The sequence below is a fragment of the Limanda limanda genome, chromosome 2, assembly GCF_963576545.1.
Source record: "Limanda limanda chromosome 2, fLimLim1.1, whole genome shotgun sequence".
Classification (NCBI taxonomy): Eukaryota; Metazoa; Chordata; class Actinopteri; order Pleuronectiformes; family Pleuronectidae; genus Limanda; species Limanda limanda.
Genome location: NC_083637.1, coordinates 16806744 through 16831207, shown reverse-complemented (window position 1 = coordinate 16831207; position 24464 = coordinate 16806744). Strand labels below are relative to the sequence as shown.

Here is a 24464-nt window from a genome sequence, read left to right as displayed (position 1 = left end):
CAGGACTAAATGTGTCCATACAGTGCCAGACACAAGCACATTAACCTGTCTCCTGTCGAACAGCGACACGTAGTCTTAAATCCCACCGCCCAAACATATCAAGAACACCTTGCTGGTTCCCACAAAGCCTCCAATCAGGTCCCAGGAGAGTTGCAGCGGCTGCGGCTGCTGCTGCCATGTGGCGTGAGACAGAGCCAGACCCGAGGTGACACGAGTCAAACAGCTACAAAAGTCTTCTGACCTCTCCTTGGTTTTCTTCTGTTTTAGCTGCAGCCTGTCGGTCGGTCGAATCCACTGAAACATGCTGATCACTCTGTTCCTCACCTTCCTGGTCTCCTCTGCCTTTGCAAAGAAAGGTAAATGGATTTAACTACACTTTGTTGTCCTATTTTCCTTAACTTATCATCTTGGCTCTTCTTGGATTTAAATGTAGACGATGAACCTGGATATGTTAATTTCCTGTGACCTGTTAACAAAGGATCTCCACAAATCAATATTCTGGTTAATGATCAAATTGCGGCAGTACTTTGTGTGTTGTACTACTCTGGGAATTTTAGCATGCTGACATACTTAACTAAGATTATTGATCTGTACTTTTATGCAACAGTTATTTCTTGGAAGCACATTGAACAACCTTCGTGTGATAATGTGCTTTACAAATAAATGTGCCGAGATACCTGTGAGACTTTTATAATAATAATAGCTTTATTTGTATAGCAATTATTTAAAAGAGGTGACAAAGTGCTTCATAAAAATCCATGGCAAAAAATGAATGAACTAAAATAAAAGGTATTCAATTCAGTTAAATTTTAAGCAGCAAATCATGAACCTTAAAATTTATTTTTAGTCTTATTGACACAATGATTGGGACTGCGAGGTCCAAACTATGTTGACGTGTCTTATTCTTCCTCAGGCACTGCTCTTCCTCGGCTGAATGACACCAACGCTGCCGAGGCCTTCATCGACTCTGCTGAGGTGGTGGTCATCGGATTTCTGGAGGTCAGACAAGATCACAATCACACGTGGAGAAAAACAAACAACCTGTACTCAAAATAAGCCTCCAGAAATTGTTCAAAGCAAACCCACAGACAGTGTTTTGTGGTTCGGTTTACTAGCTTAACATGCATGCGGCACACCATGATCAGACAGATTATCTTTATCTGACTGTGAGAGCTCCACAAACACAGCCTTTGTTCGCAGCCTGGTCTCTGTGATGCTGCTGTCACGAATAGATCTCAGAGAAGGATCTATTTCCTGTGGCCACACCTTTGGCATCGCTGCCTCCGCTGCCGCTGCTGCCGTGAGGGACCGAGGGACCGAGGGTGGCTGGCCATTCCACAGAGGCGGGCCCTTTGGCCAGACGCAGTGTGCCGGGGGAAGATGGCCGGCCACTCGACAGGAAATACATGCATATCTGAAGTCTTGTGGGATTGGCTTCATTGAACCTCGCATAAACAAGTGCAGGAGCAGGGGAAAGGTTCATGGGAGGAGAGAGGAGGAGGCCACACGAGGATAACTCATGAGGATAGTTGGATCCTCATACTGAAGCCTAGGAGAGACCAAAATATTGATGCTGTGACTCATTGGGAATGAACACATATTACAGACTGCAAAATAATAAAACCGAGTGCCAGAGCTCATGTAATAGTCAGAAGTAGACATGATTCACCTTCTGTGAGTCAGCTTCCTGGTCCACTGTGTTTATTTGGTCCTCGTCTCCGTCTCTGTCTGTGGCACCTGCACTTTTTTTTATTTTAAGTATAATTAACAAGATGTACTTAAAGTATCAAAAATACTTACTACGCAGTCGAGACTGGTTACCATCATTGTTTTAGTGTTATATAATTGTTATTATATTATATTATTGATGTTTGAACACGTGAGTATATTAATATTGTAACTGGTTCAAGTCGAGCTTGGTTAAACTTCTTAATTTACTGCTGGTTACTTTTGATGTAAACAAATGCATCATATCTCTAAGATCATCTTTTTTCGAAATTAAATCTTTGTATTTTCAAACCAGTTGTAACTGCAGTATTGGCGAAGCAGGATATTACTGATTTACGATATCTGTGTAATAATGAAACAAAAACAACTTGTGGGATAAAAGAGTGAAAGATTATCCGTGATGAGATGAGATAGTACAACAGTTCTCTTCTGTAACTCTGTCTTTCACTCTGGTCTTTCAGGGAGAGGACAGCCATGGGTATGCGGAGCTTGTTGAAGCTGCAGGGCGCGTCGACACCGTCCCTGTCGCCATTTGCACAGTGAAGGAGGTGTGGGCCGACTACAAGCTTTCCTCAGACACCATCACCATCTTCAGGAAGGTATTTCACTTCATCACTTTTCATTATACAACTTTGATGACGTACAATCAGTCTAATGGTGATAACGATGTGGCTGGTGTTGTGTGATCCAGGCGGATAATCACCAGGACAATCTTGTTGTGGCGAACGCCAAGAAGATGGAAGCTGATGGTCTCGTAAATTTCATCTCCGTCAATGAGATCCGATACATCACAGAATACAACCAAGTGGTAGGAGCGCCACGTCTTCATCACAGACATATAAATGCTTTGCATGGAGTCAACAGCTTCTGACTTTCTTCCTGTCTTCTCTTCTATCAAAGCCTTACCTCATATAAAAACATGCTAGTACGACGAATGAAGACAGATACAAATACACTGTTCCCATTAAATCACTTGTGGGTGAGGACAAATTAAATTTGACTGACAGCTCCATTTCCAGTTAATTTAGTAGCACCCGTTAGGGCGGGTTGACCTGTTGACCTACCATCATTCTTACTGGGACATCGAGATTTGTGACATCATAAATTCCCACTGTAGTCCCACCCATTTTTTACATGACAGGTCTCATCAGAGAGAGTGATTAAAAACTCCTGTGTGTGTGTGTGTGTGTGTGTGTGTGTGTGTGTGTGTGTGTGTGTGTGTGTGTGTGTGTGTGTGTGTGTGTGTGTGTGTGTGTGTGTGTATGTGATCATGGTTTGTCAGTGGAAACAAAATGCCTCCCGTCCTAACCCCCCATTTTCTCTCAGTCGGCAGTGGGTCTGTTCAACTCGGAGGTGAAGTCACACCTCCTGCTCTTCGCCAACAGGGGGACTAAAGGATTTAATGAGCTCAAGGAGCAACTCGGAGCTCTGGCCCCTGAGTTTACAGGCAAGGTGAGAATGACAACTAGAGGAACATCAGGGCTATGACGTGTAATTATAGTAAGTGCAGGTCTGTAAATCTCTAATGGATTAAATTAATTTACCTCTAAAACGTTTTAGTCTTAGTTTTTTCTTACCTGATGTGGACATTAATATGAACAGCTCCTTAACAGCTGTCAAGGAACTCATTGACTCAGGATGTACAAAAAACTAATTAATTTTTTATTTTAATTGGTTTATTCATCTTTCAATATTTCACATAACAAAGTACAGACATGGACAGACAATCATGAAACCACATCTAATTTCCGACTTATATTTAATATATTATGTAGAAACCCTGAGTATTCATATTCTATCAGAAATCCAACACAACCAAATGGTTTTCGTAAAACTCTGGAAGCAGTTTCATATCTGCAGTTACTCGATTGACTGTACAATAGGTTAAAGTATGAGTCTGTGTTCCAGTTCTTGTTTGTGCTGATTAACGGAGCCGTGAAGTCCAACGCTCGGTCACTTGGCTACTTTGGCATCAAGCCTCAAGACCTCCCACGAGTTGGCATCTACGACGGTAACTCGGACATGAAGTGGCTCCTTCCTGTGGGAGAGATTTCTAACGAAGGAGTGAGGGAGTTTTGCCAGTCGTTCCTGAGAGGAGAACTGAAGGTGAGCGGCCAGGATTTGCCTGATAAGATGTTTTTGACCTGCAACATATGAGTAAGATATTTTAGTGATGGTACCGAGGAGATCTATTTTCCGAACACGTAGATAAGGTTTTAAAAAGGGTGACACGGTTTATTGAATCAAAAATAAGCACAGTCAAGAAATTAAAATAAACCAAATTAGAAAATGTTCAGTAAAAGTAAAACAGGAACACTGCTCCCTTGGCATACAGAAATACAATTTTGTGATGTTTTGACATTTAGTTTCAAACTAAATAGGCACACTAAAGAAAGTAGGTTACAAGTGTGTATCATTCTACGATACTTTCCTTTATATGCAGTTCTTACTTTTGTATAAATTGTAAAAAAAATAAAAGTAAAGTGTTTGTATGAGTTCATCTAGAAACAATTGCTGTTGGTAACCTAGGGCAAAAGGAATGAATCAACGAATCTATATATCCTAACTATTGGATTCTCATACTTCTTCAGAATACCACCTGAGGATTCCTCTCTTAATATGTTTCTCACCTTGTTTTTCTGCTTCTATTCATTAACTGAACGTCCAAATCATCAAGATCACCAGCAACACAAACAATTACCCTGTTGTTGCTGCTGAGGTTTGTTTTGTTCCTTTCCCTCTGGTCCAGTCATAACCATCCACAGATTTCCTTCAAGTCCGTAACTGGAGCTTTGCCTGGAAAAGAAACGTTTTCACTGCATTTTCCCCTGAGTGTTCCTCCACTTTTTACCATATGTGGACTGTGATAAATGTGGTTCCTTATTTCTGTTTTTTTTCGCATCTACTAAAAAATGAATATATGATTAAATAACTCAAGCTAAATATATATATATATTATATTATATATTCAAATATTTCAAATATATGGATATCTTATCCTTAGGACAATTTAGGTTTTTAATCTTACCTTATTTTACCTCTAGGTGTTCAATTGTTTTAAATTACTTGCACTGTATTTATTCTTGAGGCTTTTGCTTTTGCTCTTGCATTTGCTAGTTAGCAAATGTTGTTGATTCTTATTTGTGTTTTCTTCGTGTCTTGGACTGATTTGTTTATTTGCTGTACTCGGCTGCTATGTAATTTAGGTTTCCACCTCAGTGTTTGTCCGAGTTAAAACAAGAGTTGAATGAATCTCTTAACACACAACTGTCATCGACATATAGGTGCAGTTAAATCCTTGACTGAGACATTTCTTTGATATTCCTCAGAGGGAAATTCAATCAATCAATATATCAATTTAAAGTTTTAAAGTCAATTTGTCTCATAGGCTTGGTAAGGTGCAAAAGTAAAATAGAGGAACTTGAGATAAACTTGATTTCTACAAGTCTGCATTGTTTGATATGTTCCCCAGTGCTGTTCTGTCTGTCTGCTGTAATTCATGTGAACTTTTATTTTCCAGGACGTGAAACAGGCTGGAGCAGAACCCAAAACAGAGCTCTAAAACTCAACCATCAAATGTAAATACATTATTATACATTAAATAGATACTTAAATGAATAAAGCATTTGATGTGAATTCTTTCTTCTGTAAACAAAACCGACTTCATTCCTCTCTCTGTGCAGCCTCTTCCTTTGAGCTCAGCCGAGACGATGCTAAGTGAAGGTTTGCGTGTGTGCGTGTGTCTATCATGCGTCCTCACTTATTTACCCTGTGTATGTTATGTTTGGTCTGTTAACGAGAGTGTGAGCCCCGTCTGTGGCCCGACCGCAGGTCACCGGCCGCAAGTCGTAGTGATCTGGCGCAGTTTGCTCGTCTGTCCGCGAATGTTATTGTCAGGACCACAACACAAGGACCTCAGGGAGACTGACAGAGAGCAGGCAGGGAAGATCCGACCCCAGGCTGTTAAGCCACAGTAGTTTGTGGTACTTTCTCATGTGAGTCACGCTGGGTAAGAAGTAGGTGTAAATTAGGTGAGAAGCTTCATCTGTGCAGGACAAACTAACACATAGATCCCTAGTTACGAAGGAATCCAAGGAAGACACAGTTTTCTATATAATGATATGAACTCAAAGTATTGAGCTATAAAAATCTATAAAAGAACAGAAGCTGGTGTGTAGGCAGAGAGAGAGAAAAAGTCCCGAGCTCGTCCCAAAAATATTTTCTCAAGCGAGATGGGAATGTCGAGGCCCAGACTTGGATTCGGGATAATTAGTGGTGTTGTATTGCCAAGTGGAAACATCCGGCGGAACAGGGAAAGCCTGGCAGGTGAACGCTTCTCAGAGACCAGATGGAAATACACACAGAGAGCTGCCCGCCGTCACAGTTTGTTTCCGCCTGCGACTGAGATGGACGACAGATGCGACGGCTTTTACATCAGTGTGTGAAATGATGGGATTCAAAGGCTGACAGACATGACTGTGTGTTTTAGTTTAACACCGTCAACGGAGCAAATTAGAAGCTGCTGCTGCCACTTCATCAAAGAGTTAGGCCCAGTCATTGCATATAACTTTAATAGGGATGTATCGTTCTACCTGCTGGAATCGCTTCACTCTGTGGAGCACATACCTCCGGAAAAAAGGCCCAACAGTCTCCTTAAATTCAATCAGGCTGCAACAAATTTAACAGACTCATAGATATCAGTTCCCTTAATGTGTCTGATTAAAAAAAAATCAAGATCCATCAATTATACCTGGGAAATCAATGAAAATGTCAAATAAAAATCCTATATCTGCATGCTGATTTAGATTTGCATTAAATCGAATGGGTTCTTCCCTGACCAATACCACGTCATTCCACCACGGTTCCGTCGAGTATTTTGCGTTATCCTGCAAAGTAACAAACACACAGATGGACATAAGTAAGGGAAACCAGTGAGGTAATTGAAAAGTGTGTTGGAAGTCCACCTGGTGAGCAGAACACTATCGTGTCAAAACATGTAAGACACTGATTTGTCACAAGTTTGTAGTTTACATAGAAATACTCATGATGGGTTCTATTCTGCAATGGCACCATATCACATAGTTGTGTAAATTTGGTGAGTGTTGAAAGACTAATGAAGAAGGATTGAATTCTGTAATTGCAGCTACTGTGTGTGGTGAATGAATGATCATGAGGCCTTGATGGCTTTTCTCATGATGTGACATGTGAAGGACCTCTCTTCCTCCTCCTCCTCCTCTTCCTCCTCCTCCTCCTCTTCCTCCTCCTTCTCCTCCTCCTCCTTCATCTCCAGCTAAAACACAAACCTCTCTGTTCTCCAGTACACAGTGAAAACCGCGGCAGATCTCATTGTGCCTATGTGCTAGACTGAGCAGCAACTTGGCTGCTCTCAGTCCCAAGAAGCAAATGTCATAAATCTTCCTCTGAAACCGGTCTCTAAGTAAGACTCGTCCCATAAATAAGCAGCGGGGGAACTGGGTCATAAGTCAAACTGTAGCTGGCGTTGTTTATCTTTCTAAAAGATCGTCCTGCTGCATTTGACAGAAAGCTGAAACACAGTATACAGAACACTAGAATGTGTTAGAAGGCTGTTTAACGGCTCCATCTTTTCCCTGTTGTCACTGTGTGTTGGGAGATCTGAACATGTGAAGACAGTAAATGTTGCTCTGTCTGATAAGCTGATACATACAATACATGCAGTATAAATGTGTCACAACACAGCCAAAAATATTTTCACATCTCATACAAAATACACTTTTAGGTCCAGCCCTCTGCATCTATGTACTATTCCCTGTGTCCAACTATGAAATATGTAAGTTTGAATTTTACTTTTATTTACATGCAATAAAAGCCTGGTTTATTTTCAGTAAGATTCGAAATATCTCGGTATGTTAAAAAAAGACTTCTTCCATGACCCATACTTAATCCTTGTACTTACGTTCATGTGATTTGAAGGCTGTTTGTTGCAGTGATATCGTGCATGTGTATCATGGGAGAGGAGAAAAGCTGGCGAGGACAAGACAAGGAAAAATACAGTTCACTTCATTCAAGCATCACAATAGAGCTCCTGTTGGGACCTCTCAGTTGTATTTGTTGTACACTTTTATGAATATTTAACCCACTGTCATTAGTCACTGTACCGGATCTGCAGGTCCAGTGTCTGATGGAGGGTTTTGTTTGAGTCGTCACTATGAGACGACTCCTTTTCAGTCAGTTCCTGGTGATTCAACTAAACTCAAGATAATCATTTCCTAAACATGATTAATGAGCTCTTCGTAGTTTCATTGTACCGGCCGTGTGTACGCAGACTTGCATGGTGTAATCTTTGAGACAAGCATATGCCACTGGCAGGATCAACCAGGGGAGAGTCGATATTCAAATCCTCTCACAAATTCTGTCACAGCATTTATGAGGGAAAAACACTCCAGAGGCAGAATTCATAGAAAATGCACATTTAAAATATTACTGAAAAAATAAATAGATATTCTAATATGGATGAAGACACTGTTTGGTTTTGACTGGCCAACAGCCATCTGTGCTTTGTATACCTGGGACATTGTCTGCTGCACACACAGGAGAATGTGTAAACCCACAACATCAGTAAAAAAACAGCTTTACTCATTGTCTGGATGAAGGGATTTCACTGCCAAGAAGCAACAACAACAGAGCGACTGGTCCAAGACGCTCCAGACTTTGTATTTCCTGCCTCTTCGGAGATGTTGTTGCAATTGTTTTCTACAATGTTTCCACAAAAATGAACAGCGGACCAGACAGTGAAATTACAAGGCACACGGTCCAAGACAAATCCCTGAAACCAGGAATAACACTAGACTCTGAAACACAAAGGACACCAAGGTCACTCTGCTGCAGCACCACCTTCCTCACTGTAGGCCTACATGATAAATTAAACTGTTTTGGGGGCGCCCCGGGTTAAATATACGTGAAGTGTTACTTGCACATAAATGTTTGGTTATCTAGACAGTATTTAAGTTGCAATATGGTTTAGGTCCAAGCTGCGAACTCCAAATATCTTATTTTTTGTTTTCGATCAAAAACCCACAGCTGCAGCCACATTTGAACCATATCGCTGAAACAGCTACATCCAAACCCGCATGCATAAAGCTGCGCATCCAACACATGGGGTTTTCTTATATTTAGCTGTATACATGCTGAAATATATCAAGCGAGGCTGCGAGTTGGGCCGTTGGTTGGCGCTGGAAGGCCCTGGCTGCTCCGCTGGATCTGTCCAGGACCTGGAGCGAGATGGATCTGTAAATAGTGACTGACTGTGGTTCTGGTGGGACTCTGCAACACTCTAATTAAGCTCTGTCGCATAATGAGGCTCACTGCTGTTCCGTGTCACCCGATTAGAAGCTTGTGGTCAGCTCAGACTGTAGTTTGGGGTTTGTGGGGGTGGGAGATCACATCTGGGGCAAGGACTGTTGTAGCATAACAGCACGGGCACAACGTGCAGCTTGGTGAGGAGGCAGACGTTCAGCGGGTCTCCCTGACTAAAATCCAAAGATTTCTTGGAATAAATAGTTTGCTTCATTCTTTATACTCTGGTGGACTGGGAGGAATTTGAAGGATTGGTAAACAAGACGAGTTAAACAATTATTGGTTTGACCTCAGAAAACGATGGACTGAGAAACGTTGGCAGTTTTCGTTGAATGTACGGCAAAACATTTTTTTCCGTTTACCCAGTGGGCCGAGAGGAAGTATTTTAAGATTCAATAAATCAGTTTGACCGTTCAGCTACAGTACAGGTCAACAAGTTCTTTAAAGTCGAATGTGCATTTACACAGAGTCTTTTCTGTGTTCTTGAAAGTTGTTGTGCATCCTGGAGAAGGGGAATCCTTTACAGTATAAAATGACTCATAGCTCATGTTTCCCTTTTTCTGCTGTGGATGTGAAGTGATGGTTTACATACAAGCATACACACATACACACACATATACATATATTTAGGTTGACATACAGTTCCATGCACTATACATACAGATGAGAGCCAGGAATTCTTGCGGCTGGGCAAGTCTCTCTGTGCGGGTGAATGAGTTTCTAGACTCGGTGCCAGGGGCAGCGTGGGTGTTTAAGGGAGATTTCATGACAAGTGGAAGCGGAAACGTTGACATTTGATTCCTCGTCCAATCAGAGGGTTATCTCCGTGTGTGGGTCTGGTCTGACACAGGAGGTGGACTGCTGTATATATTGACCTCGACTTTGGGGAAAGAAACAGAGCGAACCGTCGAGGAAGAGCAGGCGAACAAGAAAGCAACTTGTCTGCAGCAAGAAACTCATCCCCAGGCATCATGAAGACTCTGACTTTGCTCTCCATCTGTGCCCTTCTGTCAGTGTGCTGGTCCATGGGAGGTAAGGACAGACTCTCCTCGTCACTGCTGGCGTTCACTTCACACATTACCTTCTGGTATCTGCACATACAGCGTGTTTAACAAATGCTTTCTTCTGTGATCACCAGCTGTGGAACCAGAGGTTGTCGTGGACCCTGATGCTGACACGTTTGCTGATGCTGCACCTACTGCACCTGCCGATTCCTCCTCCTCCTCTGAGTCCGACTCCAACTCTTCCTCCGACTCCTCAGTATCCGATTCCAACTCAAGCTCCAATTCATCCTCCTCTTCCTCGGAATCCTCTGAGTCTTCATCGTCTGAGTCTACCGAATCATCTTCCTCCGAGTCGTCCTCCTCCGAGTCCAATTCTTCCTCTGACTCGTCTTCCTCCTCTTCCTCCTCATCTTCATCGGAGTCAGCCAGCACTGAGGGTATGCAAACAAATTATTTCTAGAGAGAATCTTTGCATTGTTAAAGTCAAAGTTTTCAACAAAAACTCAAGAAAGTCTAAGTTAGGGATTTTTCTCCCCCTTCAGCTCCTCCAGTGGTGATGGATCGAGACCAGGCTGCTGTTCTCCTGAGGAGAAGAAGAGCGACAGGACCCCTCACGCCTCTGCAGCTGGAAAGGTACAGCTTTTTATTCTCATTGTAAAGTCAGTGAGAAACTAACTCTGTATGTTGCACAGGATAACCTCATGTTAGCTTGTTTTAACACTGGAAAGTGACACATAGCTTCATTTCTCTCCAGCCTGCAGGAGGTGTGTGAGTTAAGCGTGGCCTGTGACGAGATGTCTGAGACCGCGGGTATCGTCGCTGCATACACCGCCTACTATGGACCTGTTCCCTTCTAAGTTAAATACTTTTTCTTTCATCCATGTGTGGAGTTTTCTTTGTCCTCTTTGAGATAATGGTGCAATAACCCCCTGAAATACAAAAAAGGTGCAGACAATTAAAAAAAGAAGGGGTTTGGCCCCTGTTATGATGCTAGATGGAGATTTTTTTAGGCACCAATCCTTGCTAATCTGACCAGCATTAGTTGTCCAGTATGTAAAAAGGCGTCTTCCAGGCTTTTAGAGAGAGGCACATGGAAACACGAGTCTGTGAAGTATACGACGCCCACAAGAATTTGTAATTTTCTTCTCATTTCTCGGGTAAAAACAAAAATGGTGCTACAAATGCAAATGTATTGTATGTTAATATGTTAATGTTTTTATATCATGCTTTTAATTTTACACGTAGTAGTTGTAGTGAGTAGTGGATGTAGTAACTTCTTAGAGGTACGGTAGTTTTAGATGTATAATGTATTGATAGTGGGAGTGTACAGTGGTTGTTAAATGCACATCAGTTATCTGTAATGACTGCAACCACAAATTGCCTCTGGGTTTGGAAACAATAAATTATTTTGTATTGTGGAATCTTTGTGTTGTCGTTCATATGTTGTGATGGTTTTAAAGCTGGTGACCTTTCACTCACTTTTTGCTCTGTTTTTGGTCTCCACCCAATCCAAAGACAAATATCTTATCATAAAAATATTGATTATACATATTATATTGTTTTCGTGCCGGGTGATATATATTCTGTATCATATCCGATCTTTAATGTACTGTAAAAGTAGCCCCATCCTCTCTCTTCCTCTCTTTCATTCAACATGTATTGTCCTTGCACGCCTCTGGCTCGATGCTGTTCTCATATCTGCCACTAAAGGGCAGCGTTGGTCAGTGAAAGAAATGCAGAAGTCACAACTTTTTACACATTAGATTCAAATCTGAACCGGACATGATTCCACACGACCTGGGAATTTAGTTTAAGGAATTAGGACTTGATGAGATGTAGCAGGAGATTTGAAAGGGAAATCTGCCGCACCCCCTCCTCATTTCCTAATAGCAGAGGGAGTGCAGTGGCAGAGGGTTTGATTTGCACAATGTTCATTTGTTTGTCCTCCAAGGATTGTAATGGTAAAAGAAAGAGTCACTGGTCATATAACAAAACATGCAACAACATAATGAACAGAAATAACTTCCACAGGATATCCAACAATTGCAATAAGCAATATATCTAATTCACTCATTACAAACTCATGCAGTGCAGCCAGACGTTGTTCAGACTTTTTCATAAATACTATACAACATTTTTTGGAGAAGTGCGTAAAATGATAAACAAACACTAATTTCATTTGATAAAATGGTGCAGACATGCTATCTATGAATAGTCACTGGTCATAAATATTACATAACCTTAAAGTGTTGGAAGCTGATACAGAATATGTACGATACTGTCAGACAGTGTGGAAAACGTGATGTCAACCAAGCACCTACTTGCATTTTTGTGTGACATTTTTGATTAGAATTATCCTAATTATGTCCCTAGTGGTCTATAATTTGTTCGGTTTGCATTTCCATTCAAATATGTTTAATTTACTTCACAATACAAGTTAGTGGGACTCAGATTTTGAATCTCATTCTTTCTGTTAATTTAATTCCTTAAAATTGAGATTTTAAAATTATCAAAATTCAGCTACAATATATGAGAACAGATAAGCTGTGTGTGTGTTTGTGTTTGTGTGTGTGTGTGTGTGTGTGTGTGTGTGTGTGTGTGTGTGTGTGTGTGTGTGTGTGTGTCTTTGTGTGTGTGTGTTTGTGTGTTTGTTGCGATGTCCCAGCTGACGCACACCTTGTGACATGTAGGTAGCCGTTTGCACTGAGACAAAGTTTCCTCATTAACTGAAGGAGCCGACCTTCCCTCTTTATTCTCTTTTCACACAGTAAAAGACCAGAACCTCTTTCAAGTTCATATCTATTATAGCACAAGTGTTTATGATAAGAGGAGACTTGCCCCTCACAAAATGAAACTACATTTGTCCCTTTAAAGTCTGCTCTATCACAATCAGTAGCATTATGTAGAGTAGAACTGAATCAGTGTGGGCCAGGGTAGAAACCATTAAATCTTAGGGCCGGAAAAAGACAATTGTCATAATGTTATTTAACGTTAAAGGATTATTCAACATTTTCCTAAGTTTGTCATGTCTGGATCATGATGTAAAAATGACACATATATGGTGTTAATATCTTTGTATGAATGTACAGTTTTGTGCATGTCCACATATATTATTAATATTTTTTGGCCTTGGCAGGAGAATATAGTTCCATTCTAGTTTAGACTTTTCTGATTAGATGTTCTTATGAATTGACACTCATTCATAAAACCATTGAATAAGTACACAGAATTTTCAGCACAGAGGGATTTGAATATCTCATTCTGGCCTCTCAATGTTTCTTGACAGAAAAAGATAACTGTGATAGGTCACGTGTATTGGTATATTGTCCATCATCTTCAAACGTGTGTTTGTGTGTGTGTGTGTGTGTGTGTGTGTGTGTGTGTGTGTGTGTGTGTGTGTGTGTGTGTGTGTATGTGATATTTCCAGCATCTCGTGTTAGTTGTGTAATACAGTTTGGCACAGTTAGTTGTGTGCCCTCCATATTGACATATTGATAATCCATCTTATGTTCTTTATACGTGGCTCCCTGACATGTGACATCACAGTGGTCGGCTCTAACGTGGACGTTTCCCACGCACAGGCTGGTTTGTCTTTGACATTTACAAAAAAACTGAAAATAAAAAAATTCTGCTATAACCAAATGTATTAGATATAAACAATACTGATTATGTTGATAGGGTTTATCATACTTTTGTGATACAGGCCATGTGTTTTACTGTAAAAACTCTGAACTCTACACTCAACCCTGTTTCTTCCTTATATCACAGTTGTTCTGTCCCACAGTGCTTCAGATAACGCTGATAAGAGAGCAGTAAATATTCTGTCATCATACCTTTGACACAGGGTCAGCTACACATTTGTTTTCTGCTACAGGAACATTAAAAACGATGAGTCTACAGGATTTTCACCAGAGGAGTTTACAAATTAAATAATCTTTCATTTTTTATTTCATATTATGGGAAAACAATATACAAGCCAGATAAACATCAACAGTGAACAACTTTAACAAGTCAGATGCACATTCATCTAATTTCAAACGACATATTCCTTGAATACAATTATCCGTCTCATTTATAAAACAATTGTTACACCTTAAAACGATGTGTTAAGGATCTCAGTGGGTCTCATACAGTGGATTATTAGTCATTTTCTTTTCTCTGTAAAAATACAAAACGCAAAACCTGACAAAACTGTTGAAAAATATGAAAACAAATCTTTGTCTGTCACATCTGTGCTCAGCAGGTCGGTGCAGATCCGATCATGACTATATCTCCTGCAAAATCTCCTGGACAAAGGCCATGGCTCCTTCACATTCAAGACATTCACTTTGATTTGCATTGCTCTGCTCTTTCAGTAAGACATAACATTAGATGTATATATACACTTCATTTGTATTATATCATTTTAATTACAATATGAATTGCATTTTTTTCCATTTAGGTCTGTCTGAGTGTCGATGGTTTTCAGCCTGTTAGCACTTAAGTTAGAAACATTAGAGGATGAGTCTGGTAATATTCAAAAATGTTCATGTTGTCCACAAATCACACGAAAGTATGAAAACCAACAATTAATAAATCATGCTAATCCTGCCAAGTATTGACGATGCAGTCAAATCCAGATTAATCCTCCCTGCACTCTCAAAAATAAATTCTGCCATAATTTATAGTTAAGTATTTGCATTTATTTAATTTTATGTAAATATCTACATTATAAATAGTTATTTAGTAAAATTTCTTAGAATTAGTTAGAATCGATAATTTTGCAAACATTTCAATTGAATTCATTCAAATTTATGAATATTATTTACATATGGGTAGCTTTGAAACAAGTGAGATTTAGTTAGTTAAAATTAATCAGACTGGTTAACATAGACATTACAGGAAGAGGAATAGTTGAGAAGCGGATATGACATCAGACTCCTCTCTGCCATCTTGCCTCTGCTCATGCCGACGTCAACTGTTGCGTCTGGAAAGTTTTTTGGGAAAAAAAATTTGGGAAAATATTCCCTTCCAAAGGCACCAGGGGTTTGAGGAACATCAGTTGTGCTCCTGCCACCTTTCTTTTAAATATATAGTGTATTGCCACCTTACCCTTTAAAGGCCATTTCAGTTTATTTGGAAGACCAACAGAAGTCTTTATAAAACCATTTCTCATTTAACACCAACTGATCTACTCAAAGTAAGAATTTGAACATTGTGGAAATTGTTCCTGATCTCACACACACACACTCACACACACACACACACACACACACACACACACACACACACACACACACACACACACACACACACAATCAAACACTCGTTCAGGTTATATATAAAACCTCACAACCGCGTCATCTTCAGCTCTATCTTTATCTCATTCTCCATCTCTTTCTCTGAACTCATTGCAGGGTTATCGTACACCTCTGTGTGTGTCTTCTGATCCTTCTCCAAACATTCTTTCTCATTGTGTTCCGGGTCTTCAGCAGCTATTTGGCAGCATTTGCAGCAGCAGCATTTGGCACTAATCACTCCAACCACTTTGTCCCAGGGAGCCAGGGAGTGGGCCCACAAAGGGAGGAAATCCCAGGATCGCAGTATTGCAGGCAAACACCGAGGTTTACGTTTCTGCAACACGTTGATCACTATGATGATGATTAACATGAGAGCTAAAGGTGCACCCACACCGACCAGTGCCTGCCAGCCAGCCAGCGACAGGCTGAAGACAAAGAGTGGGAAAACGAAAAAGCAGCTGATGATGTAGACAGCTGCAAACCAGCGGTAGGAGGCGGTGATGTTGCCCAGACCTTTTGCCAGCCGGATGGGGATGCGGGTGAAAGGGATCGGATACCAAAGGAGGATGCCAGAGATGTTGAACAGGAAGTGGACGAGGGCGATCTGAAGTGATCATAGACAAACAACAGTCATTATTCTTCTGCACATAAAAACACCTCTATTATCTACAAAAAAAATAAATGCATACATTGTAAATGTGACTCTCTTGAATTATATCTACATCAGACTCTACTATATTACCTTCCTACAGAGATCCCATATCCCTGCTAATTCAAAATGAATTACTATACAACTTTTCAGAAAAGTCAATCTGGTGATTCTATATTCTATATGCGTTAATGTGAGTTTCTGACCTGTAGAGCATTAGCCAGTGTGTCTCCAGGACTAGCCATGGCTGCCAGGATGGCTGTGGTGGTCGTACCAATATTTGAACCCAGGGACAGTGGGTATGCTCTCTCTATGCTGATGACACCAATACCTTTTCAAACAAAAAACACACACATGTACCAGGAAATTTGTTACTTTGCATTTTTTTATGGTGCCCGAACAGCAGCAGCTAATCGAGGATTTAACTCACCAACAAGTGGTGTAATTGCAGAGGTGAAGACAGAACTGCTCTGCACGATGAAGGTCATGCCAGCTCCGACTAAAATGGCAATGTAACCAGTGACCCAACCGAAAGGAAATGGGAAATCTGCACAAAAACAGACACATAATTACAAACCACATATTCATCCATTTACTTACAAAAGGGATCGCAATGTACTGCACTTATATCAACAGTGTGCAGTGCTTCTCACCCGTGTTGAGGATGGTCTTGATGACTGAAGCCACCTGACCCTTCAACATGGAGTTGAGCAGCTTGACGATGAGGATCAGGCAGGAGCAGAGCACGAGCAGAGAGAGAGCCAGCAGGATCAGACCCACCGCCAGGTCAGAAAGATTCACATCCACGAAGACGTGTTTACCTTATGTCACAAAGAGAATACACAGAAAAAGGCTGGGTTAAAAACACAATCTGGGTAGTTTTTCAAATATACCGTTTTCAAATAAACTGTTACTGGGTGAATCGAACACAGTGGAGATGGGTTTCATATGCTACCTAAACACTGATTCATATCAACTACAGAGCTTGGTTAATTCTACCTCATGACTTGGTTGAGTATTCTATTCATGTTAGTTCATATTTACTGGAATGTTGTGCTACCCCCTAAATCATTTATCATTTATTATATGTATTATTACATAAAAATCTATTTAAAATTGTTTACAACATTACAACTGTAAACCACATGTGTAGTCAACAATTAATATACTTGGATATACCTATTACAAATACAAGATTTGTATGTAATAAGTGACACTTTTAAGCCATTGTAGAAAGTGTAGAAAAACTTTTTTTTCTCCAAATATCCTCAACACGAATTTGAGTTCACATGAGGCCAGAAATACTTCACATATATAAACTTTTTTTAACCTAATTTGCAGTTGTAGAAAACAATGTAGTGAAAATGAGTGTTGTCTTACATTTCTGGATATTAAATGTTTCAGAAATGTTCTTCAGTGTGATGGTGTAGTTGCCATCGTCCCAGCAGAGAGACGGAGAGGTGCAGTTCTCTGGACCAGGAACTGTAACATTCATCAACGACTGAAACACAGTTTGACAGTGAACATTTAAATCGTGAATATTTGTTTTTATAGCTGACATGTTTGTTTAACATGTATATCTGACAACAATAAATATAAACATAAAAACCATGGCATGACAGAGCTGAAGTGAATGTTGCAATAAGCAAGAACCTTACATACAGTAAAATATATGCAAACACAAATATACACCATTAAATATTTAATAAATTATGTTTTGGTTTTACCGTGTTGGTGAAGGATTGGCACCATCTCTTGATGAGACTCCTATTCCTGGCTAAGGGGTCTCCAGTGGCAATCCCAGTGAGGACAGACTCGTCCAACTAAGTCAAAGTGAAAGAGAAGGACTATGAAGATAACAGTGTAATACACTGGCATCATATCTCTCATTACACTGGTGATTTCTTTAATTAAGTAAAAACAACACATTTCTAATGATTCCAAATTCTAATATTGATTTTCAGATGAGCCAATATTAAGTATCAGTAATTTTAAGCCACTGTGGAAATTCAGATGTAGAAAACACTAAAAGTTAACTTATAATTTATCAATCTGCACGACCATTATAGTATGTTCACCATCAGTCAGTATGTTCACCAGTATGTTCCCCGTCAGTCAATATGTTCACCTACTAGGTTAATTTTGTCCTTTGTTAAAGCTCAGTTCCAATATAATTTGTAAAAGTTTACTGATCTGATCTTACTAGTTTTACGAACTGAGGCTCCTTTTTTTTTAACTGCAATAAAGTTAAAGGTACCATGTGAAGTTACATATTAGTTCCACAGTGCCTCCTTGGTGGCCTTTATTGACTTCATGTCATTAATGTTCTTCAGACTTGAACCATTACAGATATCGTCACGAGAATGAGACTTTACCAATATGATTGAATCGGTGAGGGGATCAGTGATCACATTCAACAGGGCTGGGGCCTCTCCGCTCTGGATGTTAAAGGAGTCGATGATGAGCTTAGTGACCTGGTACAAATAACCAGTGGCCACCTCCAGAGGCAGCAGCACCAGCACAGACAGCCAGTTGAAGAAGTCGTGCACTGTGGCCCCTGCAAAAGCCCTGGAAAACACAATGAAATTGTCTGTGGTTATTATTAACGGGAGCTTCATTCCCTTGCTGTCCAGGGAATGTCATTGTAAACGTCGAGTAAGTAAGAAAACATTTATAATATTTAAGGTAGTAAAGCAAGCTCTCTACAAAGATAGAACAATAGTCATTTTCGGATGAAAGGAAGTTTTTGTTTTCATGTTGTGGTTCACATTATGTTTGAGTTTGTTCACATTGCACACATATATCAGCGTAATCTAGTTCTTTTGAGTAAAACATTCACGGCTCTACTTTATCAGAGGCCAGTGTTTTTACCTGATTCCTGCAACCATAACATTTTATTTATTGGGGTCAGGTGTGACACCCTGTTGTAAAATGTAAACACGTCGCATTTCCTCCCATTAGCTCTGCGCATTCTAGTAATTCAGATAACAGTGTTCTCTGTATTCTCTCTGTACAAAATGATTACCTCCGGAATGTGCTGCGATCACCAGCCTGCGTCATCGCGACTAGTGTGTTGGTGACGGAGGTCCCAATGTTGGTGCCCATGATGATAGGAACAGCCAGTTGGACTGTCAGCACTGTCAAAGCACAGCTCCATCATCATCATCATCATCTTCATCATCATAATTCATATACAATGTATGTTTTCTGTGCATGGATGAGTATCTGTGCATGGATGAGTATCTGTGTGTGTGTGTGTGTGTGTGTGTGTGTGTGTGTGTGTGTGTGTGTGTGTGTGTGTGTGTGTGTGTGTGTGTGTGTGTGTGTGTGTGTGTGTATGTGTGTGTGTGTGTGCGTGTGCGTGTGTGTGCGTGTGTGTGTGTGTGTATGTGTGTGTGTGTGTGTGTGTGTGTTTAGTGAAGCTTCATACTCACGTCCAGAGGAGACCATGCTGACAACTATAGAGGAGGAAGTTGACGAGCTTTGCACCAGCAGAGTGACCAGAACACCGATGACCAGACCAGCCAGCGGGTTTGCCAAAACTGAGTTGTCCTGGAAGATGTCACCTGCTGCTTTACCTGGGTGGAAACAGCAGCATACATTTTACTTAATTCTTGTAGTTTTTCCTCATACCATGGTTTATAATGGAGAGTGACATGATAAAAAACAAATGTCTAGGAGGAACAATGATTTCAACGAGGAAACCGTGTATTATTAGCTCTACTTGTTTTATCCTTTAAGTCAGAAGGTCTAGTGTGTCTCAAGGTCTTTTGTATCACCACACGTTAGTCAGGATGAGCATGTTTACCTCCAACCAGCTGGAAGGCTGAGCTGAGGATGTCGAGGGAGCAGATGAACATGTAAAGGAAAGCCAGCAGCAGGACCAGCTTCGCCAGTGACACCAGCACCCTCATCACCTTCCCTCTGGTATCCAGAGCTGACACAGTTATAAAATAGGATTAAATGCAGAAAAAAAAAGTAAAATATATATTTCGTTTTCTGATAAGCTACAAGGTCAAATTGGAATAGATTTTGCAAGAACACCACAGGTTCAATTAATGCCACTTACGATGGACCTGTTCCATTTAAATGTATCAGCATTTCATGTCAATGACTGCTGTACTTGTTAATATCTTTAACTACAAAGGTGATTTTCCTGCTGTGATGTGTCAAAATGTCTGCTGAGAGTTATTGTTTTAACTGAACAGTGGCGTTTCAGTTGTACCTCTCCTTGCCTTTACAGAGTGTTGCCCACTATCTTAATTACATACATTAGTTTTTATGAACTCTGTGCTTTCTAAATAATCACATCATTAACGCTGATAACAAGTATTTACGGTTCTTAAAATGAGGTCAAAATAAGGGGCTGGTGGGAATAAAATTAGTAGTTTACTTAGTTACTGACATCAACATAAAATAAACATCTAATGTCAGGATGAAAAGTGATTTTATATTGATCTGGTATATTTTACAGGAATAGAGGAACGTAGAGCTTAGAACTTAGACTGTTTTAAATCATCTCTCAAAACTTGTGTGTTTGTTTTATCGTTTTCTTTTATGACTGCTTTTCACTATTTTCTGTTTTCATTTCACTTAATATCTTTGATTTAACCTTTGGTTCTTTTGCTAATATTGCATTTGTTAGCTTTGATTGATGTTTTCTTCATTTGTAAAGTTAGTATTATCATTATAATTATCATTATTATTATTATTATTATTATTATTATTATTATTATTATTATTATTATTATTATTATTATTGCTACTACTACTCATTATTATTATTATTATTATTATTATTATGAGTAGTAGCAGTAGTAGGGTTAGGAGATTTTGCAGACTTGTAACACTGTGAGTGTCATAATAGGTGGAAAGTATAATTATGTGTTCTGTCATTTAACTACACAAAAAGAATGGACTTGCCAACTCATCTGTGATTGTGAAACAATGTCATATGAGACACTTCATCATATCTACATGCTCATTAACTAAGTGCAAATTATCAGTATTACTCACTCTCCAAGTGTATATCTTATCAGGACACATGTGTTCCTTTAAAATGCAAAGATAAGACAACACTCATATTAATAATTTGTTACTCAAGCAAATAACAAGTCCTACCTGACCATGGGACCCCGGAGTCCTTCAGCTCTGGCAGGTCCCATGGGTCTGTGCCCTCAGACTCCTCTTCCACCAACGCCAAAGTGGACTGTGCAGGACTCGCTTGGACCTCTAACACACACACAGCGCCAAAATAAAGTACACTTTTGTGAAGCTGTATATACATATATATGTATACATCACATATAACTTATATGTGGTATATGATATGAAAATCACCTTTGTTTTTATTCCCTTGGTTATCATTGTGGTCTTCTTTGTTTTCAGGATCCATTTTCTGGAAAAAATTACAAAAATGCTCATAAAGAGTTATGGATTATTGTTGTTCAAGGAAATGTACAAAAGTGAATTTATCATGATGTTTTAAGATTATAGAATTCTCATTTTGTTAAATGCCTCACGATGCAATGCAGTCAAATACAATCTGCCAAATTACTTTGACTTTCTTTAATTTTTTCCGGGTGACTTATTGAACTTAATTAAAACTTGTCCCCACACAGCGAAAAAACTATTTCAGTTAACCACTATACCAGTAACTGTGACCACACACACACACACACACACACACACACACACACACACACACACACTATTTCCCTCACATGCCACAGTATCGATCTGATCACATGGTGGAGCTGCAGTAAAATTCCATTCACACAACACTATGATGCAATCAGTTAAATCTAATTTGAAAATAATTCAAATTTCACATCCAGATATATCTAATACAAAGTTTGCTGTTTATTATTGCTCAAATCATCTAATGTATAACTGTAGTACTATTAAATCATAGTATTGGTCGCTACATACATTATTCATTTACATTAGATAATTAGCACTGTTTATTGTAATTACTCATACAAAACAATACAGATACAGTTATATCTTGTCTTTTAATTTGAACTACATAATTTCTATTAAACATGAACTTTAAGTCCTAATTGAGAATGGTCAACATGTAACAATATTCAAAGTTTTTCTATCATACCAACAATATTCTGACTTAAAATATATAACTAGTAATGCAGTAATTACATCATAACAGCAGCACTACACATTATAACTATCATACCAATTTTACAATTGCATTTGTTCAGTGAAGTCAAAAAAATGCAATTTTTACATAATTATGTGTTATTTATAATTTGTCAATCATTCAGGTGTCAAGAATAATCTTTAATGCCAGTAAAATGCAACTTCACATTTCATTAACCTTTGCACAAGGGCTTTTGCTTTAATTCAAACTGGAACAAATCAAATAGATTTTCTGGCAGTTTACAGTAATGGCAGCAGTGATTAATGCAGATGGATAGAAGCCATGCTCGTTCTCACCTGTGGCAGATGTAGAGAGTCCATGCTCTGTGTGTGGAGAGCTCACCTGGGCTTCAGCTTTGGAAATGCTGCCTCCACAGAGGTAGAGTGAAAGGTGGGAGTTTATGGGGAAGGGGTAGTTGGTGGGCGAGTCATGTGCAGCCTTCACATCACCAGGACCACCTCCATGTCGTAGATAAGCCGACACACACCTCTCTCAAACATTGGTCAGTCTTCCCTGACACTGCTGTAATCTCTCAAGTCTGTCGCAATCCAGCTCACATTGTACCAGATAAGACTCAGGTTGGTTGCATCCACCTGCACCTTTACACCTGCTGTTGTTAACCTGTACACCTCATCTCAATACTTTACTCATTCTGTCTCCAAGACTCCTTTGTCCAATGATCAAATGTCCTCATCCATTGTGAACAAAAACTTAAGATAATAATCCCTTAGCATCTGCCCAGGCCTCCGAGTGATGATAGCTCCAGCCCGTGGACCCTGGTACTCATCATCGGAGAGGAATGGCAGTGAGGATGGCTCCACTATAACACATCGATCACATCTGGGTGGTTTGGGGGGGGGGAGTACAGGAAGTGTGTCGTCCAGACTTCATGTATGTATGTGTGTTCTATATTGGGAGCACAGTGATATATTTGCAGAAGTCCATTGATCCCCTTGATACAACTACCCATCAGTATGTTTAAAATAGGGCTGGGCAAGTTAACTCGTTTAATCGAGTTAACTCAAGTGATGAGTTAACTCGATTAATTATTTTATCTCGCATTAACTCAGATTTGATTATTTATTGTTTTATTGTGAAAGTCAGGCTTTTATTTTGTGAAAGTCTGTTGCTGACTGCTGCAGAACAGGAAAAAAGAAAATAATTGGTGGATAAACAATCAAGTTAACTCATCACTTGAGTTAACTCGATTAAAACGAGTTAACTTGCCCAGCCCTAGTTTAAAAACACCTCAGTGAACTGAGGTTCAGGATGGTGATGATAGCAGAGAGAAGTTTGAGGAGAGTTTCCATGGAAGCATGGAAGCTGTGACGTGATCATGTGAAGCGTGGCCAGGAGGGGAATCCACTCTCTCTCTCTCTCTCTCTCTCTCTCTCTCTCTCTCTCCACTATCTCTGTTACTGCTCTCTTCTAGATCCTAAAGTTCTCTCCACTTCATTTATCCTGAAAAAGGGGAAAGATGACGGCCTGCACCGATGTAGCAGACTATGGCTTTAAAGTTAGTGTATTTACTGGTTTGGGTCATTTGTTTAATTTTGAACTTGTTTTTTTTTATGTAGATTATGATGTACTGCTTTCTTTTCTTCATTGACAATAAAGGTGTTCTATTCAATTCCATTTTTATTCTATCCTTCTATCGATTTACTGTGATGAGGCTAAATAATACAAAAATGCTGCATTATAACACAATAGCATGAACTTAAAATGCAGAATAAATGACAACTCAGTGCATCTTTATTTATTGGTGACATTACATATTAAACAGCATTGATATTTGTTGATGTATAAATACACAAAAATATGTCAGGTAACTGGGTAATTTGTACCAATGCACCACAACAGATTGGTACTTGAATGACCCGGGTGTGCATCAGGTTTGCTCAAATGCCCCCAGCATGACCTCACCTGCAATAATTGATCATCCCCGGTGAACCTCTGCAGCCAAGTGCCCGTCTGATTGGCCCATATGACCCCCCCGTGATGGTCTGAGCAGCTCAAATGCTGCGCTGATTTGGTGTCACCTTCGCTGACCATAAACACACTTTAAAGTGGAGGTACTGTATGTGCATTGCACAATGTGAGATACACGCCAGCGCAAATGAGATAATTTTCAGTCTGGTCTCTCCCGTCATGTTGTAAAGCTGAACGGATGATAACTGGGGCAACAAAGGGGGGGAAATACCCCTCTATTTTTAGGTTTATCAATGAATGTCAGACTATTGATTGTGATCTTGTCTCTTCCTGCCGGGAGCTAGAGTGGAAAAAACAGATGAACTTTATTAAATCCTCAGCTT

At 39.8% G+C, this 24464-nt stretch overlaps 3 protein-coding genes across 3 annotated transcripts; 2 read left to right on the top strand and 1 right to left on the bottom strand.

The window, feature by feature from the left end:
* Positions 1-298: 298 nt before the first annotated feature.
* On the top strand, positions 299-5298 carry LOC132996551 (endoplasmic reticulum resident protein 27). Its single transcript, XM_061066851.1, has 7 exons — positions 299-356; positions 914-999; positions 2190-2327; positions 2420-2536; positions 3055-3180; positions 3637-3834; positions 5249-5298. The coding sequence occupies exons 1-7, from the start codon at positions 302-304 to the stop codon at positions 5288-5290; spliced, it is 762 nt and encodes a 253-aa protein (XP_060922834.1). The 5' UTR covers positions 299-301; the 3' UTR covers positions 5291-5298.
* Positions 5299-10034: 4736 nt separating this feature from the next.
* bglapl (bone gamma-carboxyglutamate (gla) protein, like) lies at positions 10035-10924 on the top strand. Its single transcript, XM_061066709.1, has 4 exons — positions 10035-10095; positions 10202-10504; positions 10610-10700; positions 10822-10924. Exons 1-4 carry the CDS (start codon positions 10035-10037, stop codon positions 10922-10924), a joined length of 558 nt encoding a protein of 185 aa, XP_060922692.1.
* Positions 10925-15395: 4471 nt separating this feature from the next.
* On the bottom strand, positions 15396-22472 carry slc34a2a (solute carrier family 34 member 2a). The gene is made up of 13 exons (XM_061092205.1): positions 22449-22472; positions 21327-21393; positions 21117-21239; positions 19804-19932; positions 19430-19573; positions 19021-19132; positions 18371-18563; positions 17723-17818; positions 17376-17496; positions 16649-16816; positions 16426-16542; positions 16202-16326; positions 15396-15950 (listed from the first exon to the last, which is right to left on the bottom strand). The coding sequence occupies exons 1-13, from the start codon at positions 22470-22472 to the stop codon at positions 15396-15398; spliced, it is 1974 nt and encodes a 657-aa protein (XP_060948188.1).
* Positions 22473-24464: the final 1992 nt, after the last annotated feature.

Coding starts and splice junctions, on each gene's coding strand:
- bglapl (XM_061066709.1), top strand. CDS start 10,035: ATGAAGACTCTGACTTTGCTCTCCATCTGTGCCCTTCTGTCAGTGTGC. Junction 10,096..10,201: donor AGTGTGCTGGTCCATGGGAG/GTAAGGACAGAC, acceptor TGTGATCACCAG/CTGTGGAACCAGAGGTTGTC. Junction 10,701..10,821: donor ACGCCTCTGCAGCTGGAAAG/GTACAGCTTTTT, acceptor ATTTCTCTCCAG/CCTGCAGGAGGTGTGTGAGT.
- LOC132996551 (XM_061066851.1), top strand. CDS start 302: ATGCTGATCACTCTGTTCCTCACCTTCCTGGTCTCCTCTGCCTTTGCA. Junction 2,537..3,054: donor TCACAGAATACAACCAAGTG/GTAGGAGCGCCA, acceptor ATTTTCTCTCAG/TCGGCAGTGGGTCTGTTCAA. Junction 3,181..3,636: donor CCCCTGAGTTTACAGGCAAG/GTGAGAATGACA, acceptor TCTGTGTTCCAG/TTCTTGTTTGTGCTGATTAA.
- slc34a2a (XM_061092205.1), bottom strand. CDS start 22,472: ATGGACTCTCTACATCTGCCACAG. Junction 19,933..21,116: donor CTCCGGGGTCCCATGGTCAG/GTAGGACTTGTT, acceptor TAACTGTGTCAG/CTCTGGATACCAGAGGGAAG. Junction 16,327..16,425: donor TGCAATTACACCACTTGTTG/GTGAGTTAAATC, acceptor TTGTTTGAAAAG/GTATTGGTGTCATCAGCATA.